Source organism: Entelurus aequoreus, linkage group LG05, assembly GCF_033978785.1.
Source record: "Entelurus aequoreus isolate RoL-2023_Sb linkage group LG05, RoL_Eaeq_v1.1, whole genome shotgun sequence".
Taxonomy (NCBI): Eukaryota; Metazoa; Chordata; class Actinopteri; order Syngnathiformes; family Syngnathidae; genus Entelurus; species Entelurus aequoreus.
In genome coordinates, this window is record NC_084735.1 from 24,324,996 (window position 1) to 24,347,340 (window position 22,345).

At 40.8% G+C, this 22,345-nt stretch overlaps 1 protein-coding gene and 1 long non-coding RNA gene across 2 annotated transcripts in view; one reads left to right on the forward strand and one right to left on the reverse strand.

Moving 5' to 3' along the window:
• LOC133650357 (uncharacterized) overlaps positions 1-22,345 on the reverse strand; it is a 258,130-nt gene that overhangs the window by 21,575 nt on the left and 214,210 nt on the right. The window lies entirely within an intron of this gene.
• The window catches only part of nt5c1aa (5'-nucleotidase, cytosolic IAa), a 46,261-nt gene that overhangs the window by 15,335 nt on the left and 8,581 nt on the right, over positions 1-22,345 (forward strand). The window contains exons 3-4 of the mRNA XM_062047496.1: positions 5,674-5,841; positions 5,939-6,068. Coding sequence (XP_061903480.1) covers positions 5,674-5,841; positions 5,939-6,068 — 298 coding nt within the window. The remainder of the gene's footprint in view (positions 1-5,673; positions 5,842-5,938; positions 6,069-22,345) is intronic.

The following is a 22,345-nucleotide window of genomic DNA, read 5'->3' on the forward strand; positions in this document are numbered from 1 at the left end:
AGACGAAGCAGAAGAACGAAGAAGAGACATGGCGACGACGAGTAAGAAGAAGAAGTACGCTTGCAAGTTCCAAAATGATTGGAAAAAATAATTTCAGTTCATCCAGGACAGCTCGAAGGGGAAGGGGTATGCCGCCTGCACATTTTGTAGATCAGACTTTTATGTGTGTGTATATGTGTAAATAAATGAACACTGAAATTATATTATTTCATTATATATATATATATATATATATATATATATATATATATATATATATATATATATATATATATATATATATATATACAATAAAATAAAAAGTAAAATATATATATACAGCTAGAATTCACTGAAAGTCAAGTATTAATTTTATAGTGAATTCTAGCTATAAATATACTTCTCCCCCCGGCCCCGCCCACCTCAACAAACCCCCCCCCCTCAATCTCCCGAATTCGGAGGTCTCAAGGTTGGCAAGTATGCCTACTACGAACATCACTTCGTGCTTACAGCGTGTTGCACGCGCTCACTTTGCCGCTCCCCCGATGCGCAGAGGATTCTGGGAGATATAGTTTATTTTCAGACGCAGCCAACGCTAAAGCGCCAGAAAAAAAACTACACACCCAAGTTTTTGTTTGATACGGTCTCATGTCACGGCAATGTTTGTGAAAACTTTGAAAGCGAAACACTTTCCTAAGTAACACAGGTATTCATTATGAACCTGTATGTTGTGTTACATGTATCTAACAAAAGTAATAGTAAGACGTCAGTATTTATTTAGGGTTACTTGGAAAAGTTTAAATTTTAGTTCTAAATCTAATGTGCACCCCCCAGAGCTAACTGCTATATTCCTAGCACTTGACAGTGTTTTTAAATGAAGAAACAAAGTGCTTGTGCACACAAAAGGGTGATCAATTGTGAAAATATGTACCCCTGCTGTGTAGCCTGTGATATTATTTTTCATAAGGTGGAGCTGTTATTAAACCCAAAAGTTTGACCCCAATAAAAAATGTCCCTTTTTAAAAAAAATTTGCCTATGATTCACAATCCTTATGAGAGACAAGAACATATATTCCTTTTTTTTTAATGCATTCTAACTCGCGGATAAACGTAAATACAAGTAATCTTACAATGGAGCGAATGGGAGCTTTGAAGTCATTGATTGATTGAATTGATTGAAACTTGCCTTGCGATGAGGTGGCGACTTGTCCAGGGTGTACCCCGCCTTCCGCCCGAATGCTGCTGAGATAGGCTCCAGCGACCCCAAAAGGAACAAGCGGTAAAAAATGGATGGATGGATGGATGATTGAAACTTTTATTAGTAGATTGCACAGTACAGTACATATTCCGTACAATTGACCACTAAATGGCAACACCCGAATACGTTTTTCAACTTGTTTAAGTCGGAGTCCACGTTAATCAATTCATGGTCATTCATGACGTCATTGCTTCCATTTCGACCGTAAAACCCACTAAAAAACATCCAAAAAGCGCCAACATTACTCCATTCGCATCTCGTGATCTGAATATTAACCAAGTAATAGCAATATTGTTATTATAAGTGCTAACGCAGGGGAACTACTTTTACGCAGAGGAACTACCATGAATTGATTAACGTGGACCCCGACTTAAACAAGTTGAAAAACTTATTCGGGTGTTACCATTTAGTGGTCAATTGTACAGAATATGTACTGTACTGTGCAATCTACTAATAAAAGTTTCAATCAATCAATCAAAGCAGCACATTGTTGAGCCAGCTGGCTTGTTGATGACATCATCAGCCCCTGTCCTCCTGCTGCTAGCCAGCTTCGCCTTTGGCCTGGTGAAAGTTAATTCTAGACTATAAATCATGCCTCTCAGCTGGATAGTAGAAGGTTGTGGACATAAACCGAGAAGTTGGTACACTTAGACCCGGAAATGGCAAAAAAGACCCGAAGAGGCGCTCAGTTTCACGCCCGCTTTCTTCTTCGCGAGGATTATGACTAATTCTTCATCTAAACGGGACTATCTGAACATCCTATCAGTCGGCATCCCAGTGAAAGCAAACATTGTACAGTAAGTGATTGTTTTATTGTGTTTATTGGCTCTAATGAAGTCTGCCATCAGTGCCATGATTGGTAGTAGTTGTTGTTGAAGGATAAAGCGAATGTTGTGATGCGTTTGTAAACATTTTGGGGGAATTTTGCCTATCGCTCACAATCATGATGATGGATATACATTTTTTTTATGCATTCTAAATATTAAATAAATGCGATCAAAAAAACGCTTACAATGGAGCATATGGGAGTTGCTCAATTCTGCCTATAAAGCCCTTAAAAAACATCCAAATACATGATATAATAACATAATATTCACGTATTTTGATCATTTTAAGCATACGTGGCACATTAATTTAAAAAACGAAATCACAACGTTTGCTTTTTTATTTTTCTTCTTCACTTATTATTAGGGATGTCCGATAATGGCTTTTTTGCCGATATCCGATATTGTCCAACTCTTAATTACCGATACCGATACCGATATAAACCGATACCGATATATACAGTCGTGGAATTAACACATTATTATGCCTAATTTGGACAACCAGGTATGGTGAAGATAAGGTCCTTTTTACAAAAAATTATAAAATAAAATAAGATAAATAAATTCAAAACATTTTCTTGAATAAAAAAGAAAGTAAAACAATATAAAAACAGTTACATAGAAACTAGTAAATAATGAAAATGAGTCAAATTAACTGTTAAAGGTTAGTACTATTAGTGGACCAGCAGCACACACAATCATGTGTGCTTACGGACTGTATCCCTTGCAGACTGTATTGATATATATTGATATATAATGTAGGAACCAGAATATTAATAACAGAAAGAAACAACCCTTTTGTGCGAATGAGTGTGAATGAGTGTAAAGGGGGGAGGGAGGTTTTTCGGGTTGGTGCACTAATTGTAAGTGTATCTTGTGTTTTTTATGTTGATTTAATAAAAAAACAAAAACAAAAAAACAACAAAAAACGATACCGATAATAAAAAAGCAGATACTGATAATTTCCGATATTACATTTTAAAGCATTTATCGGCCGATAATATCGGCAGGCCGATATTATCGGACATCTCTACTAATTATTACTCACTGCAGACTTCGCGAGAGTCAAAAAACATGATAAAACATCACTTGCTGTACAATGTCTGCTGTCATTAGGATGCCAACTGCTAGGATGTTCATAAATTCCCATTTAGATGAAGAATGACTCATAATCCTCACAAATAAACGGGGCGGGGGTGGCTGGTATAGCTCGGTTGGTAGAGCGGCCGTGCCAGCAACTTGATGGTTGCAGGTTCAATCCCCGCTTCCGTCATCCTAGTCACTGCCGTTGTGTCCTTGGGCAAGACACTTTACCCACCTGCTTCCCAGTGCCACCCACACTGGTTTAAATGTAACTTAGATATTGGGTTTCACTATGTAAAGCGCGTTGAGTCACTTGAGAAAAAGCGCTATATAAATGTAATTCCCTTCACTGTCAAAGTGTACCAACTTGTCGGCGTACGTCCTCAGCCATCTACTTTCCAGGTGAGAGGCATTTATGAAGCGAGGAAGCAGCCGACCACTCCATAGGTCTGGGTGGCACTTTCGTGACTTCCGGATCTGCCTCCCGGGAGCCTTTTGGCCATGGAGACCAGCTGCTGGGTCTCTGCCCCACCAGAGTCAGTTTGGAGAGACTGGAGGAGATGCGGATCAAGAGACAGGGCTGCGGAGCTGGCGCTGAGCGCCGGGACAGACAAGCTTCACAGTGTCTTGGCTGAATGAGCAGGTATCGGACACCTTGGTCTCCTTGGACGTATCCTGGCTCATCCATGCGGACTGGACACTGGCCGAGTTAGTGGGCGGCCGATAGTGGAGCTTGGTTGCTTTGTTGGGTCTGCTCCTGTCTCTGGCCATGCTCTCCCCACACCAGCAGACGATGGCGTGGAACACCGCAGAGGCCACCACAGTGTATATGTTTCTTTTACTTTTTATCCACAACTGTATGTAGAAGTGGCTGGTTGCATCAGCTCTGCTCTTTTAATGTCTTTAATGTCCTTTGTGTTCTTTGATGCTTCCCTCTTACACACATGTAAGAGGGATGTGTGCTATGGCTATGAGTTGTTTTTTCCCTTGTCCTCAGTCTGGACCCCCTTTCCAGGGGCCCAGGCTTAGATCGATTTTTTTTTCCTAACCCTCCCCCATTGTTTACCTGTATCTCACCTTTTTTGAAAAGGGGCGCCGGAAGTTGGCAGACCCTTCAGTGATCCTGTTCTGTCTCCCTGTAATGTTTGATCCTGTTCTGTCTCCCTGTAATGTTTGTCTGATCTTGAATGGGATTGTGCTGAAAATGTTAATTTCCCCTCGGGGATTATTAAAGTATTTCTGATTCTGATGATGTAAAAATAGGCACACACGGAAGTGATCACATCGCCGCTATAAATAGTTTGTCTGCGTTAGTGCTTATAATAACAATATCACTAATACTTGGTTAATACTCAAGTCTCGAAATATAAAATGGAGTATTGTTGGCTGTTTTTTGAATGGTTATTCATTGGATTTTATGGGTAGAAGAGAGAACCTCCCATTGGCTCCGCTATAAACAGACTTTTATTTATGTTTAATTAATATTTAGAATGCATAATTTTTTTTAAAACATCTGTTGTCATGTCTTTCATAATGATTGTGAACAATAGGCAAACATTTCCCAAAAAAGTGCAGTTCCCCTTTAAGGCCTGGGCATGACGTTAAAGTGCATCCGGCAGTGGAGGCTCCTCTATAACCCCTTTACTACTGTTACCCCAGGTGGCCCTTGGCAAAGGCCTAGTACCTGACTGCCCCCTAGCCAGGGATACGGTGAAGACCTCAACGGCGGAGCAGGCGGAAGACGGTAGATTTAAGAACTACCACAACGGCTGCAGCAGAAAAGGGTCCCCAGTCGTCTTGGACTCCATGCCACTGGACCCTGACCCGATTCTGTCAGTCAAGGATCGTGTGGTGACTGTCTGTGCACCAGTCTCCCCATGTTAAACTAAGTCACGCACAGGCATCCTCCATAAAGGGATACACCCCTACCAGGAGGATCGTCATACTCGTTCGAGTGTCCGCCGATGATCACAATAGCTCAGCGTCACCCTACTGTAGTAGCTGATAGTAGTTAACAAATTTAGTCAGGTTAAAACGTGATTCTGAAGGGAATACTTTGTGCGGCGCAGACTCTACCTCCAGGCCGCCCCCAGTTAAATTGAGTTTGAGACCCCTGTTATATACCCAAGACGGGCACTAATGCCACTTTGCCTCAGTTGGAACGTCGCCTCGTCCTACTCCTCTCCCAGCTTTGCCAGAGTATTAACACACGAACACCACACATACGCAGACATGACAGTATCCTGCTATGTTGTGATCCTTGGTTCTGGTGGACACACAACACGGCTCCTAACTGGTCTCTCTCTGTTGGTGGCACCGTGTGCTGTGTGAACTGTGCTGACTCACCCTATCCACGCCCCTAATAGAAAGGTTGACTAAATATTGCGTTACCGCACCTAATTGGCATGTGTTGAATGTTATGCAAGAAGCATCAATGTGATAATTAGCAGCCGTCCAGTTCAAGTCTTTGTTGCCAATATCTCCGTTCTCCTTTTCACTCACATCTCTTCTACTATCTTTTGTTTGCAGCCCAAGCCCGAGAACGCAGTGACTATCGCCGTTTCTACAAGAGTTCTGTTCCGAACGGAACGGGAGCAGAAAGTGTTTGAGCAGCACGGTGTGGAGGAGTACCTGAGGTACCAAATCGAACACGAGAACGAACCCTTCGCCCCCGGACCGGCGTTCCCCTTCGTCAAGGTAACATCCTGCATACACACATCAGATACGGCAAACTACTAGACTAGCCGATCTTTGTTTTCGAGACATTTTAGGACCGGTTTGTTGTCGCCTACAGGCTCTGGAGGCAGTAAACGCTCGGCTTCGTGAGTTGTATCCGCAAAGTGAGGAGCTGTTCGACATTGTCCTGGTGACATACAACCACGCTCATGTAGGCATCCGCCTCATCAACACCATCAACTATCACAGTATGTCCAAGAAAACAGCTGGCAACCTAAAAATTCAGTCTTGATGATGAAAATATTGACAGTTTAGAAGTGATTCTACCAAGTCCGACAGGTAACACACTTGGGTGTCTGTAGTTTTAACCTTTTAAGGCCCAAGCTGTTTGTTTACATGCTTTTTTTTTATTTCTCTTTGCTATTTGGGCTTATTGGACCCTAATTAGAATAAAAACTAAGAATCAGCTTTTGATATGATGTACTTAGTCCAGTGGTCCTTAACCTTGTTGGAAGTACCGAACCCCACCAGTTTCATGTGCGCATTCACCGAACCCTTCTTTAGTGAAAAATAAAATGTTTTTTTTTTCAAATTCAAGACAAAGTTATATGTTTTTGGTAACACTTTAGTATGGGGAACATATTCTAAGTAACAAAGACTTAATTTAGAGTTTTTTGGACACTAGGGGCTGTGATGAGGTGGCGACTTGTCCAGGGTGTACCCCGCCTTCCGCCCGATTGAAGCTGAGATAGGCTCCAGCGCCCCCCGCGACCCCGAAAGGAATAAGCGGTAGAAAATGGATGGATGGATGGACACTAGGGGAACATATTCTAAGTAATAAAGACTTAATTCAGAGTTATTTGGTTAGGGTTAGAGGGTTAGGGTTAGGGTTAGAGGGTTAGGGTTATAATAAGGCCATGCCGAATAAGGCATTAATAAGTACTTAATATTGACTAGTTAAGAGCCAATATGTTACTAATTTGCATGTTAATAAGCAACTAATTAATGGTGAATATGTTCCCCATACTAAAGTGTTACCATGTTTTATTACTGGTGCACAAAATGAACCGTGCATGAACATCACCTTGTTCAAAGAACAAAACCAACACAGTGCATAAACTCACAACAAATTACACACCTGCAAATCAGTGTGACTTCTGCTGTTGCCGTATCCGTAATACGCCGATAGAGAGAAGTTTTTATTTACACGATGAGTCGGGTGTGTTTTGACCTCCGCCGAACCCCTGAGCCCGACTCATCGAACCCCAAGGGTTCGATCGAACCCAGGTTAAGAACCACTGACTTAGTCCATAAGTACACAAACGTGTACTTCATGTTTAGTGACATGCTAATTCTTATTTTTACACTTTTTTTCCCCAAATTCCATTGTATGTTATACTCTTCTGACACCACCAGTATAAGTGTCCACATAAGCGGCCATAAGACCCCAATTCAGTAGTGTACACAATTTTGGAAATAAGAGCTAAAAGGTGCTGTCCACGCATGTGGCCACTAAGCCTTTAGAGGTTTTAATTATCCTACGTGTCACTTGTCCCTACATAAGAGATGCCATATATGGTAAATGGTAAATGGGTTGTACTTGTATAGCGCTTTTCTACCTTCAAGGTACTCAAAGCGCTGTAAGTCTATTTCCACATTCACACACACATTCACACACTGATGGCGGGAGCTGCCATGCAAAGCGGTAACCACGACCCATCAGGAGCAAGGGTGAAGTGTCTTACTCAAGGACACAACGGACGTGACTTGGTAGAAGCTAGGGATTGAACCAGGAACCCTCAGGTTGCTGGGACGGCCACACAATGGGGCGGTATAGCTCGGTTGGTAGAGCGGCCGTGCCAGCAACTTGAGGGTTGCAGGTTCGATCCCCGCTTCCGCCATCCTAGTCCCTGCCGTTGTGTCCTTGGGCAAGACACTTTACCCACCTGCTCCCAGTGCCACCCACACTGGTTTAAATGTAACTTAGATATTGGGTTTCACTATGTAAAGCGCTTTGAGTCACTAGAGAAAAAGCGCTATATAAATATAATTCACTTCACTTCACTTCACACACACCAAACAGGCCACTCCATGGAATATTGTATATATAGCATACAATATTGCAACACTAGCACAGCTATGTGAGCTACATGCTGACATTACAGTCACATTTTACCAGCAACTATGCTGGGTTAGCCTGTTCACTAAAGTAACACAAAATTACATATAACTAGATGAGGCAATTCCTGAAGGAATGTTCCAATGCTGAAGTTGAAGTGAAATCCTGGAATTTTCTTTAGAATTGTTGAAGTAGAGCACACAATTCCTGAACAGGCTGAATATTTGGAACAGTTTGAATCAGATGAAAAATGTGGGAATTGTGGAACTTTGAAGAATGTCCCATTCATTTCAATGGGAATTTCCCAAAACTTTTGGAATTTCGGGAAAAGCGGGGATTTTTTTGAAAACGGTAAAAAAAACTTGAATGGTCTGAATGAGTTGAAATGGTTGGTGTTGAAGTTTTTCAAATGGGTCGAGAAATGTTGAAGTAACATGTTGAATTGAGAAATGGTATTACGGAATTCCTGGATTTTCGGGAAAACCAGGAATTTTTCCAGTTCAAAAAACAACATTGTTTTTTGTCTTGATTAAGAGGAATGCTGGTTAGCGCCTTGCATGGCAGCTCCCGCCATCAGTGTGTGAATGTGTGTGTGAATGGGTAAATGTGGAAATACTGTCAAAGCGCTTTGAGTACCTTGAAGGTAGAAAAGCGCTATACAAGTATAACCCATTTATCATTTATCATTATAATGTTTTGACGGTGGAACGGTTGAAGTGGGTTGAAAAATGTGGAAAGAGTAGTCGCCAGAAAAAAGGGTGGAAATAGGGCTTTGGAAAACCAGGAATTCTGGAAAATCCTAGATTTTTTGGGGGGAATTTAGAAAAAGGGTACTTTGAATTTCCAGAATAGTGGAATGTGTTGAAGGTGGAATGGTTGGAATGGGTTGAAAAATGTGGAAATGGTGGAAGTTTGAAAAATGGCCAATTGGTTTTGAATGGGAAAAATGTCCCGGAAAACCTGGAATTCTGGGAAATCTGGGAGTTTTTGGAATTTGTCAAGGGAAAGCCCGCGATTCCCGAATAGGCTGAACAGTTTGAAGTTGGAGCGGTTTGAATTGGGTGAAAAATGTGGAAGGTAGAGCGCGCCAAAATCTGGAGAATAATAATAATAATAAATTGAATAATAAGAATAAATAGATTAATTTTAGTGTAGAAAACCATGTGTGTGAATGCTTTGGAGCATTCACACTATTACATTGAGCTCCCATGTGCAGATGACTGATGCATAGTTGCCAGAGCTACAGGCATTTGAAGATGTGTAATGAAGCCTTTTTGTTCGAAATGAACGTGATTGGTGTACACACTGGGCAGGTATTTCTACCGAGGGGCGGGTCAGACGCGGTATCACGTCAATGAGGAAGAAGGTTTTATCCTTCAGGACTTTAAGAAAACCTGAATGTACAAACATACACTACCGTTCAAAAGTTTGGGGTCACATTGAAATGTCCTTATTTTTGAAGGAAAAGCACTGTACTTTTCAATGAAGATAACTTTAAACTAGTCTTAACTTTAAAGAAATACACTCTGTACATTGCTAATGTGGTAAATGACTATTCTAGCTGCAAATGTCTGGTTTTTGGTGCAATATCTACATAGGTGTATAGAGGCCCATTTCCAGCAACTATCACTCCAGTGTTCTAATGGTACAATGTGTTTGCTCATTGGCTCAGAAGGCTAATTGATGATTAGAAAACCCTTGTGCAATCATGTTCACACATCTGAAAACAGTTTAGCTCGTTACAGAAGCTACAAAACGGACCTTCCTTTGAGCAGATTGAGTTTCTGGAGCATCACATTTGTGGGGTCAATTAAACGCTCAAAATGGCCAGAAAAAGAGAACTTTCATCTGAAACTCGACAGTCTATTCTTGTTCTTAGAAATGAAGGCTATTCCACAAAATTGTTAGGGTGACCCCAAACTTTTGAACGGTAGTGTACATTCAGGAAATATGTACTTTTATAGGCAACGACCGAATTCTGTTAGTACTACTCGGTAACGATTCAAGTAAAATCCTATTTTGAGACCTTTGTTGCTCGTGACATCGTTTCCGGTTACGACTAAACTCGGTTCTAACACTCAATGAGGCTCTCAGCCAATCTGCCTTTGGGTAATGTTGCAATCTTTCATGCCAACAAAACAAGTATGCCTGATAGAACACACTCCAACATAAAGTAAGACTACACTTTTCCAAAGAAGTGCCGGCTTGATGTTCATTGGTTTTGCCTTATTTATGCTACTGATTATTGCATGATTTTTGTATCCCTTTAATTTAGGTAACCAGGGACTGCAGATGGAAATTAGCTATTTATCTATAATCTGGTACAGAACATATCTGCCTTTGAGTTTAATGTTTCTGTGCATTGTCCCTTCAAATAAAGACTAAACTAAACTAATTAGCAGTAGTGATTTCAACAACCTCCAAACAATAACAATGAAACAGCTGGTATGCAATAAGTACAATACTTACTGTAGGGCACAACAAAACACTATACTGGCACATTCACATTAATGGCAAAGACTACTTCCGAGCTAGGCAACACACCATAGTCTAAAAACTAGTGCCATGTAACATATTGTAATTGCAACTGCATGCAAAGTCTTCTGTATAATACTTGCAAATGAAACTTAGAAATGTACTAACAAATGAAATATAACAAATGGACGGCACATTTTTAAATGTTACATTAAACATTATAATTCATTATTAAATAAACACCTATTAACATACACAACAATATAAAAAATTGGTACCGTTTAGTACGGGTTTCAATTCCCAGGGACGGGATTTGGTACCGTATCAGTTCAAACTATTAGGGACACATAATATTCTTAGTCAATTTTGCATGATGGATGACCTTTAAAATCAATATTTAATATTTTCAGCAAAATTGAAGACGTTTTGAAGTATGAGGTGAAAAACCCATACAATTGTATCAATCTCTGCCAAATAAATACATTTTTGACAGTTTTCCAAATTTCTCAGTGATAAACGTTTGAAATATAGGTATGATAAATTAGTATCTATGACGTGAGGACTTTTCAGCCAAGTTAAAGGGTTACTGAAATGATTTTTTTATTTATTTAAACAGGGATAGCAGATCCATTCTATGTGTCATACTTGATCATTTCGTGATATTGCCATATTTTTGCTGAAAGAATTTAGTAGAGAAAATCGACGATAAAGTTCGCAACTTTTGGTCGAGCCTTGCCTGTACCGGAAGTAGCGTGACGTCACAGGTTGAAGGGCTCCTCACATTTCCCCATTGTTTACACCAGCAGCGAGAGAGATTCGGACCGAGAAAGCGACGATTACCCCATTAATTTGAGCCAGGATGAAAGATTCGTGGATGAGGAACGTGAGAGTGAAGGACTAGAATGCAGTGCAGGACACATCTTTTTTCGCTCTGACCGTAACTTAGGTACAAGCTGGCTCATTGGATTCCACACTCTCTCCTTTTTCTATTGTGGATCACGGATTTGTATTTTAAACCACCTCAGATACTATATCCTCTTGAAAATGAGAGTCGAGAACGCGAAATGGACATTCACAGTGACTTTTATCTCCTCGACAATACATCGGCGAAGCACTTTAGGTACGGAGCTAACGTGATAGCATCGGGCTTAACTGCAGATAGAAACAAAAGAAATAAACCCCTGACTGGAAGGATAGACATAAAATCAACAATACTATTAAACCATGGACCTGTAACTACACGGTTAATGCTTTCCAGCCTGGCGAAGCTTAACAATGCTGTTGCTAACGACGCCATTGAAGCTAACTTAGCAACGGGACCTCACAGAGCTATGCTAAAAACATTAGCTATCCACCTACGCCAGCCAGCCCTCATCTGCTCATCAACACCCGTGCTCACCTGCGTTCCAGCGATCGACGGAGCGACAAAAGACTTCACCCGATCATTGATGCGGTCGGCGGCTAGCGTCGGATAGCGCGTCTGCTATCCAACTCAAAGTCCTCCTGGTTTTGTTGCTGCAGCCAGCCGCTAATACACCGATCCCACCTACAACTTTCTTCTTTGCAGTCTACATTGTTCAATAAACAAATTGCAAAAGATTCACCAACACAGATGTCCAGAATACTGTGGAATTTTGCGATGAAAACCAAGCTTTTTGTATTGATACAATGTGTCCGAATACTTCCGCTTCAACCATTGACGTCACGCGCATACGTCATCATACGTAGACGTTTTCAACCGGAAGTTTTGCGGGAAATTTAAAATTGCACTTTATAAGTTAACCCGGCCGTATTGGCATGTGTTGCAATGTTAAGATTTCATCATTGATATATAAACTATCAGACTGTGTGGTCGGTAGTAGTGGCTTTCAGGAGGCCTTTAAGCCAGTGTTTTTCAACCTTTTTTGAGCCGAGGCACATTTTTTTCATAAAAAAAATACGGAGGCACACCACCAGCAGAAAAGGTTAAAAAATGAAACTCCACCAGGTGGTCGTGCCTTATTTGGAGTTTGTTGTTGTTTCCTGTGTGTAGTGCTTTAGTTCCTGTCTTGCGCTGTTATTTTGGTGACCCTTCCTGTTTTGTTGGTGTTCTCCTGTAGCAGCTTCACGCCTTCCTTTGAGTGCTATTACCCGCACCCGCTTTGTTTTCGCAATCAAGACTATTTTTAAGTTGTGCGTACGCTATCCTTCTTTGTGGGGACATTGTTGATTGTCATGTCATGTACGGGATGTGCTTTGTGGATGCCGCCTTTGCTCCAGACGCTGTAAGTCTTTGCTGTCGTCCAGCATTCTGTTTTTGTTGACTTTGTAGCCAGTTCAGTTTTACTTTTGTTTTACATAGCCATCCCTATGCACTAGTGCAGGGGTCGGCAACCCGCGGCTCCGGAGCCGCATGCGGCTCTTTGACCACTCTGATGCGGCTCAGCTGCATACTTGCCGACCCTCCCGGTTTTCCCAGTATACTCAACGACCCCCCCGATTTTCCCAGGAGACTGCCTCTTCTAGAAATCTCCCAGGGCAAATATTATCCTATTTTCACTCTAATGACTTAATCAAGGGCGTGCCCTAATGGCACTGCATTAATTGTCCTCTATAGCATTTACAAACAGCGTGCCAGCCCGGCCACATGTTATATGTTGCTTTTACTTGCACACATAGGCGACAGCAAGGCATACTTGCTCAACAGCCACACAGCTTACACTGACGGTAGCCGTATAAAACAACTTTAACACTGTTACGTTACAAATATGCGCCACACTGTGAACCCACACCAAAAAAGAATGACAAACACATTTCTGGAGAACATCCGCACCGTAACACAACATAAACACAACACAACAAATACCCAGAATCCCATGCAGCCCTAACTCTTCCGGTCTACATTATACACCCCCGCTACCACCAAACCCCCCCACACATCAACCATATTGAGATGCGTGCCGGTGCGTGTGTCAGAGACCCCTGGTTAACATAGCGCAAAGCAATTTAAGCTTTGTATGCTGTGTTTTTCATTTTAAATTTTCAAAAAATTTTGGTGGCTCCCATTGTTTTCTTTAATTTGTGAAACTTTCCAAAATGGCTCTTTGAGTGGTAAAGGTTGCCGACCCCTGCACTAGTGGGACTTGCCTTTTGTTAATTGTCGGTTTAAAGGCCTACTGAAATGATTTTTTTTTATTTAAACGGGGATAGCAGATCCATTCTATGTGTCATACTTGATCATTTCGCGATATTGCCATATTTTTGCTGAAAGGATTTAGTAGAGAACAACGACGATAAAGTTCGCAACTATTGGTCTCTGATAAAAAAAAAAGCCTTGCCCCTACCGGAAGTAGCGTGACGACACTGGAGGAAGGACTGCTCATATTTTCCTATTGTTTACACCAGCAGCGAGAGAGATTCGGACCGAGAAAGTGACGATTACCCCATTAATTTGAGCGAGGATGAAAGATTCGTGGATGAGGTACGTTAGAGTGAAGGACTAGAATGCAGTGCAAGACAAATCTTTTTTCGCTCTGACCGTAACTTAGGTACAAGCTGGCTCATTGGATTCCACACTCTCTCCTTTTTCTATTGTGGATCACAGATTTCTATTTTAAACCACCTCGGATACTATATCCTCTTGAAAATGAGAGTCGAGAACGCGAAATGGACATTCACAGTGACTTTTATCTCTACGACAATACATCGGTGAAGCTCTTTAGCTACTGAGCTAACGTGATAGCATCGGGCTCAAATGCAGATAGAAACAAAATAAATAAACCCCTGACTGGAAGGATAGACAGAAGATCAACAATACTATTAAACCGTGGACATGTAAATACACGGTTAATAATTTCCAGCTTGGCGAAGCTTAAAAATGCTGTTGCTAACGACGCCATTGAAGCTAACTTAGCTACGGAGTTAACGTGATACCATCGGGCTCAAATGCAGATAGAAACAAAATACATAAACCCCTGACTGGAAGGATAGACAAAAAAGTAACAATACTATTAAACCATGAACATGTAAATACACGGTTAATGCTTTCCAGCTTGGCGAAGCTTAAAAATGCTGTTGCTAACGACGCCATTGAAGCTAACTTAGCAACGGGACCTCACAGAGCTATGATAACAACATTAGCGCTCCACCTACGCCAGCCAGCCCTCATCTGCTCATCAACACCCGTGCTCACCTGCGTTCCAGCGATCGACGGAAGGACGAAGGACTTCACCACGACCATCCGTGCGGTCGGTGGCTAGCGTCGGCTAGCGCGTCTGCTATCCGAGTCAAAGTCTTCCTGGTTGTGTTGCTGTAGTCCGCCGCTAATACACCGATCCCACCTACAGCTTTCTTCTTTGCAGTCTTCATTGTTCATTAAACAAATTACAAAAGATTCACCAACACAGATGTCCAGAATACTGTGGAATTTTGAGATGAAAACATCGCTATTTTGTATTGTCTTCAATGGGGTACCGATACTCCCGTTTCACTGGTTACGTCACGCGCATACGTCATCATCCAAAGACGTTTTCAACCGGAAGTTTAGCGGGAAATTTAAAATTGCACTTTATAAGTTAACCCGGCTGTATTGGCATGTGTTGCAATGTTAAGATTTCATCATTGATATATAAACTATCAGACTGCGTGGTCGGTAGTAGTGGGTTTCAGTAGGCCTTTAAGCGTTACATACCTATTTACCTGCACGCTGTCTCCCGCTGTGCTCTGCATATCGGGATCATGACAAACCATCCTTGACGCGTTCCGACTTCTACAAAGCAATGAACTACCTGCTGCCACCTACTGGTATGGAGTATTACAAGATTACCCTGCCAAGCTCTACACAGCACAGGCACTAGACAACGGCACATTATTATGATTATTGATTTGCAAAAAATATTTTTTGGACCAATTAGGTGAAGTTGCATAATTTCCCACGGCACACTAGTGTGGTTGAAAAACACTGAGTTAAGCAAATAACGCCTATAAAGCGCTGACTTTGCCTATAAACAGCTGACTTTTCAAGCTTCATTCCCACACAAATCTACGACCTTGCAATGTCATCTTCATCACTGAGCGCTTCCTGTTCGCCTCTTCAAAATGTTACCACCGGATCCCCCGGGGCCTCGCGCTGAGTCGGGGTTTGAGATCGCCTCCCCTGGGTTACTCCAAGAGGCCAGAATAACAAAAAACATTTCAGAACGGAGCCACCCAGATGATGTTGGCGTTAGATCTCGCTGGTGGCTCTCCGTGTGAGCGGCGAAGATCACTCGAGCCTTACCGGACCTCTGAGACTGAAGGCAAACACCAACCCTCTGATGTTATGTTGATGTTGAACAAACTTCCTGCAGCGCGGGGCCACTGATGGGTCAACCTGGCTGACACGATCATTAAAAAGTCATTAAGACTGAATTCCATTGATGTCTTATCACATAGTAAACTTGACAGCATCACACATGCTATTTGTGGCATCTGCTGCGTGAGGCATGGAGCGAGCTAACAGCAGTTTTCAAATTGAGCAATATACATTACATTGCCAAAAGTATTTGGCCACCCATCCAAATGATGAGAATCAGGTGTCCTAATCACTTGGCCCGGCCACAGGCGTATAGAATCAAGCATTTAGGCATGGAGACTGTTTCTGCAAACATTTGTGAAAGAATGGCAGTTCAGTGATTTCCAGCGTGGAACTGTCATAGGATGCCACCTGTGCAACAAATCCAGTCGTGAAATTTCCTAAATATTCCAAAGTCAACTTTACTATAAGACAGGGGTGTCCAAACTTTTTCCACTGAGGGCCGCACACTGAAAAATCAAAGCAAGCAGGGGCCATTTTGATATTTTTTATTTAAAAAACCAATACAAACCAAAGGGTTTTGGTCCAAAAAATATAAAAAAAATGTGTCATTATTTAGTATTATTATTTTTATTATTATTCAAGTTTTAAATCTCTAGATCGGGGGTCGGCAACCCGCGGCTCTAGAGCCGCATGCGGCTCTTTAGCGCCGCCCTAGTGGCTCTCTGGAGATTTTTCAAAAATGTATGAAGAATGGAAAAAGATGAAGGGGAAAAAAAAATCGATTTTTTTGTTTTAGTATGGTTTCTGTAGGAGGACAAACATGACACAAACCTCCCTAATTGTTATAAATCACACTGTTTATATTAAACATGCTTCACTGATTCGAGTATTTGGCGAGCGCCGTTTTGTCCTACTCATTTTGGCGGTCATGAACTCACCGTATAGTTTGTTTACATGTATAACTTTCTCCGACTTTCTAGGACGTGTTTTATGCCACTTCTTTTTCTGTCTCATTTTGTCCACCACACTTTTAACGTCGTGCATGAGTGCACAAAGGTGAGTTTTGATGTTATTGACTTGTGTGGAGTGCTAATAGGACATATTTGGTCACTGCATGACTGCAAGCTAATCGATGCTAACATGCTATTTAGGCTAGCGATATGTACATATTGCATCATTATGCCTCATTTGTAGCTATATTTGAGGTCATTTAGTTTCCTTTAAGTCCTCTTAATTAAATTTATATCCAATGACACATGTAATATGGCTTTTAATTTTTTGCGGCTCCAGACAGATTTGTTTTTGTATTTTTGGTCCAATATGGCTCTTTCAACATTTTGGGTTGCCGACCCCTGCTCTAGATAAACGTTAGGTCTATCTGTCAATATAACGTTTTTAAAGATTTAAGTTGTATGCTCTTTTTGTCAAAGAACACCCAGTTTTTTATGGAAAAAACACAAAATATGCAATATTTTCACCCAATAAAATTTTTAAGTGACATTATATAATATTTGTAGCCTTAAAAAGGTCAATAACTCATAACACCATTGATTTTAATTCATTATTATTTTTTGAGCAATGACACTTAAAAACAAATCACACTAAAATTATTGGGGATTCAAAAGGGTCCTACTCATTAAAGTGTTAAAAAATATATTATACATTTTTTTTACTGTTTACTTTTAACACAATAATCTCAACTTCAGATCTATCCGCCAATTATAAATTTTATTGTTGTTTATGTTTTTTTTGTTCGTTTGAGGTTCCGTTTTTTATATGGCAAACACAAAATATGCAACATTTTCCCCAAAAAATATCTCAAAGTGGAATACCACCAATTATACTTTATATGGTTGTTTATGTTTTTTTTTTATGTTTTCTTTAAAAAAAAAACAGCTCAGTTTTTTATATGGCAAACACAAAATATGCAACATTTTCCCCCAAAAAATATCTCAAAGTGGAATATTTAATGTGACGTAATTGGAGCCTTGAATAGGTCAGGAATTCATAATCACATTGATTTTGATTCATTATTATTTTTTAAAGAAAGAAACAGCCTGCATGGCAGCTTTGTGTTATTAGAGTAAACATTGCAACATTTTCTTGTTACATTTCAACTGTTTGCTCTTTTATACCATTTTTTATGTTTTTAATTTTTTTTCAATCGTATTTTTAAAATGTGCCGTGGGGCCGTTAAAAAATGACCTGCGGGCCGCAAATGGACACCCCTGCTATAAGACAATGGAAGAGTTTGGGAACAACAGCAACTCAACCACAAAGTGGTAGGCCACATAAACTGACAGAGAGGGGTCAGCGGAGGAATTATGGTGTGGGGTTGTTTTTCAGGAGTTGGGCTTGGCCCCTTAGTTCCAGGGAAAGGAACTTTGAATGCTCCAGGATAGCAGAACATTTTGGACAATTCCATGTTCCCAACCTTGTGGGAACAGTTTAGAGCAGGCTCCTTCCTCTTCCAACATGACCAAGCACCAGTGCACAAAGCAAGGTTCATAAAGACATGGATGACAGAGTCTGGTGTAGATGAACTTGACTGGCCTGCACAGAGTCCTGACCTGAACCCGATAGAACACCTTTGGGATGAATTAGAACGGAGACTGAGAGCCAGGCCTTCTCGAACAAACATCAGTGTGTGACCTTGCCAATGCGCTTTTGGAAGAATGGTTGAAAATTCCTATAAACACACTCCGTAACCTTGTGGACAGCCTTCCCAGAAGAGTTGAAGCTGTTATAGCTGCAAAAGGTGGACCCACATCATATTGAACCCTATGGGTTAGGAATGGGATGGCACTTCAAGTTCATATGTGAGTCAAGGCAGGTGGCCAAATACTTTTGGCAATATAGTGTATGTTCATATCCCAAATGGACCAGTTTTGCAGCCTCTGCCAATTTCCTGTTTTTTCTATGTTTTCACATCCTGAGAGCGACAAGAACAAATCATACGGAGACGGTCAACAAGATTGTATTGCTGCAGGAGGAAGAGCACAGAGACTTCAGGATGTTTTCCCTCTCAAAGCGAGAAAACAAAGAGCTGGAGGTTGTCAAAACCACCGGGACTCCTCGAAAAAGCTAAATAAACCAATATTGACATCTTAAAGGGGTCATGTTATGATAGTTGATGGTCTACAGCAGTGCGTCTCAAACTGTGGCACTGGCACGCAAGCTCCATCTAGTGGTATGCCAAAGAATCACTTAATTAAACACTGTAACGACGTGACTCGAGCCGTTATCAAAGGTTTATCAGCCTTCAATGGAAGTCGTTACAACCCGACTACTGTGGGCGTGGTTGACGTCAAAACAACCAATTAGGACACAAACAGAACCATCTTACTTCCTCATTTCTATCACTTAAGCCCGCCCTTTCCCAAGCTCCCAGCCAATCAACTTGCAACAACGGCAAGAACTGCAGCTATGCATAGCATGTTTGGATTGTTTTCAAGTACATCAAGTGCAGTATTTCTTTGTTTTCTTAACATTTAACTACAGTACAGTTTTATTTAACATTTAAGTACATATTAATTTAATCTTTAAAAACTAAAATGTGAACATTTTAATATGCTTATTTATCTTTTGTGTGCAATTAACTTAATTTGAGTCATTATTTTGGTACATTGTTTATTTTCCTATATTCAAACACAGTGTTAAGTTAAAGTTAACTTTACTGTTCAAACTGTGAGTAATGTTACAGTGTTCAAAAGTATTAAATGTTCTTGTTACAAACCCCGTTTCCATATGAGTTGGGAAATTATGTTAGATGTAAATATAAACGAAATACAATGATTTGCAAATCCTTTTCAACCCATATTCAATTGAATGCACTACAAAGACAAGATATTTGATGTTCAAACTCATAAACTTTATTTTTTTTTTGCAAATAATAATTAACTTAGAATTTCATGGCTGCAACACGTGCCAAAGTAGTTGGGAAAGTGCATGTTCACCACTGTGTTACATGGCCTTTCCTTTTAACAACACTCAGTAAACGTTTGGGAACTGAGGAGACACATTTTTGAAGCTTCACAGGTGGAATTCTTTCCCATTCTTGCTTGATGTACAGCTTAAGTTGTTCAACAGTCCGGGGGTCTCCGTTGTGGTATTTTAGGCTTCATAATGCGCCACACATTTTCAATGGGGGACAGGTCTGGACTACAGGCAGGCCAGTCTAGTACCCGCACTCTTTTACTATGAAGCCACGTTGATGTAACACGTGGCTTGGCATTGTTTTGCTGAAATAAGCAGGGGCGTCCATGGTAACGTTGCTTGGATGGCAACATATGTTGCTCCAAAACCTGTATGTACCTTTCAGCATTAATGGTGCCTTCACAGATGTGTAAGTTACCCATGTCTTGGGCACTAATACACCCCCATACCATCACAGATGCTGGCTTTTCAACTTTGCGCCTATAACAATCCGAATGGTTCTTTTCCTCTTTGGTCCGGAGGACACGACGTCCACAGTTTCCAAAAACAATTTGAAATGTGGACTCGTCAGACCACAGAACACTTTTCCACTTTGTATCAGTCCATCTTAGATGAGCTCAGGCCCAGCGAAGCCGACGGCGTTTCTGGGTGTTGTTGATAAACGGTTTTCGCCTTGCATAGGAGAGTTTTAACTTGCACTTACAGATGTAGCGACCAACTGTAGTTACTGACAGTGGGTTTCTGAATTGTACCTGAGCCCATGTGGTTATATCCTTTACACACTGATGTCGCTTGTTGATGCAGTACAGCCTGAGGGTCACAGGCTTAGCTGCTTACTTACGTGCAGTGATTTCTCCAGACTCTCTGAACCCTTTGATGCTATTACGGACCGTAGATTGTGAAATCCCTAAATTCCTTGCAATAGCTGGTTGAGAAAGGTTTTTCTTAAACTGTTCAACAATTTGCTCACGCATTTGTTGACAAAGTGGTGACCCTCGCCCCATCCTTGTTTGTGAATGACTGAGCATTTCATGGAATCTACTTTTATACCCAATCATGGCACCCACCTGTTCCCAATTTGCCTGTTCACCTGTGGGATGTTCCAAATAAGTGTTTGATGAGCATTCCTCAACTTTATCAGTATTTATTGCCACCTTTCCCAACTTCTTTGTCACGTGTTGCTGGCATCAAATTCTAAAGTTAATGATTATTTGCACAAAAAAAAAAAGTTAATCAGTTTGAACATCAAATATGTTGTCTTTGTAGCATATTCAACTGAATATGGGTTGAAAATGATTTGCAAATCATTGTATTCCGTTTATATTTACATCTAACACAATTTCCCAACTCATATGGAAACGGGGTTTGTAAATAAAACCTCTGCCTCGTTCTTAATAAATACTCACTTACTTACCTACTACGCTACTGTACTTTAATGTTGATCATTATGGTGGTACTTGGAGAGCCAAGTGTTTTCTGAAGTGGTACTTTTGAGAACCACTGATTTGCATAATTAAATATGGTTCTTTGGTCAAAATGTATATATATATTATGTTTTACAGACCGCCTGTAGGACGCAGTCTTATTTACGTGACTCCACTTCAACAGCATGTTGTAGTTTTTAAGACTGACATATGTAGTCTACTGCGCTACTTTGCATTAGAAATGGCAACAGCGGAGGATGCACGTGCATGTTCGAGCCTGTCTACCCCACAACAAGACAATAGGAAAAAAGGAGCATATTGTCAAAATGTACAGCACATGGGCCATATCAGGGCCGCAAACAGGTTTAATCAGGCCCACGGCCGGCAAAATGAGTTAGCTAGGTATAAAAATGAGCTGCAATTTGTAAATGAAAAAAATGCTGTTCTAAATGTGTCCACTGGATGTCGCAATAGCAAATCAAGTGTAACCTACGTCACACACCACACTGTTTAAAGATGCCGTGTCAGCTGACTTTAAAGGGCCCTCTGGATTGGTTGCCGCTACTCCAATCATCGCAGGTGTAAGCAATCAGCTGCTCCTGTTGGGGCTGGTGGCAGACTAATGCTGTAGCGACACACAATGTCTTCTTGAATCGTAAATTATCCACTCAACGGATAAAAAAACGAAACGGTAAGATGCAAAGACTTAAGTCAACATGACCATCATCTTTGAAGTAGTTATACTTCTGTGCAGTGCTCATAATTGGTTGACAGCGCGATGCGCACCCTGAACTTCATTGTAAAAATGTGTGTTTCTACATTTGTTGTGTTTGTTCTATTTTAATTAATGCTTGAATCTACCATGTTTACATTGGTTAAGTTTGTAGTTATGTTACCTTTAATTTGGCTATTTTAGTGTCATTTTGACAATCGTTTTGATAATATTCTAATTGTAATATTTCAATGATGATAAATGAATGTGTTGTGGATTTCACCAATGCGGCGGCTTGAGGAAACCCTTTTCCAAACACGTCTTTAACGTTGAACTGCCAACATTAGAATGCTAAACAGGAAGTGCTCAGAGTTTAATGGATTTGTAAATATACTGGGACAAAGTCTACGTTCATTGTGTTCTTTATGGTGCACCAATTTTTTCCTCAGAATTTTCAACTAAAGTGTTTTGCCAAGAGCATTATTTGTAATATGTGCATTTTCAAAATGTCATTCTATTTTTGGCCAAAGTAAGACAAAGAAAACAATTTTGGAGCCATCTTTAGTTTTAAATGATTATGCCAT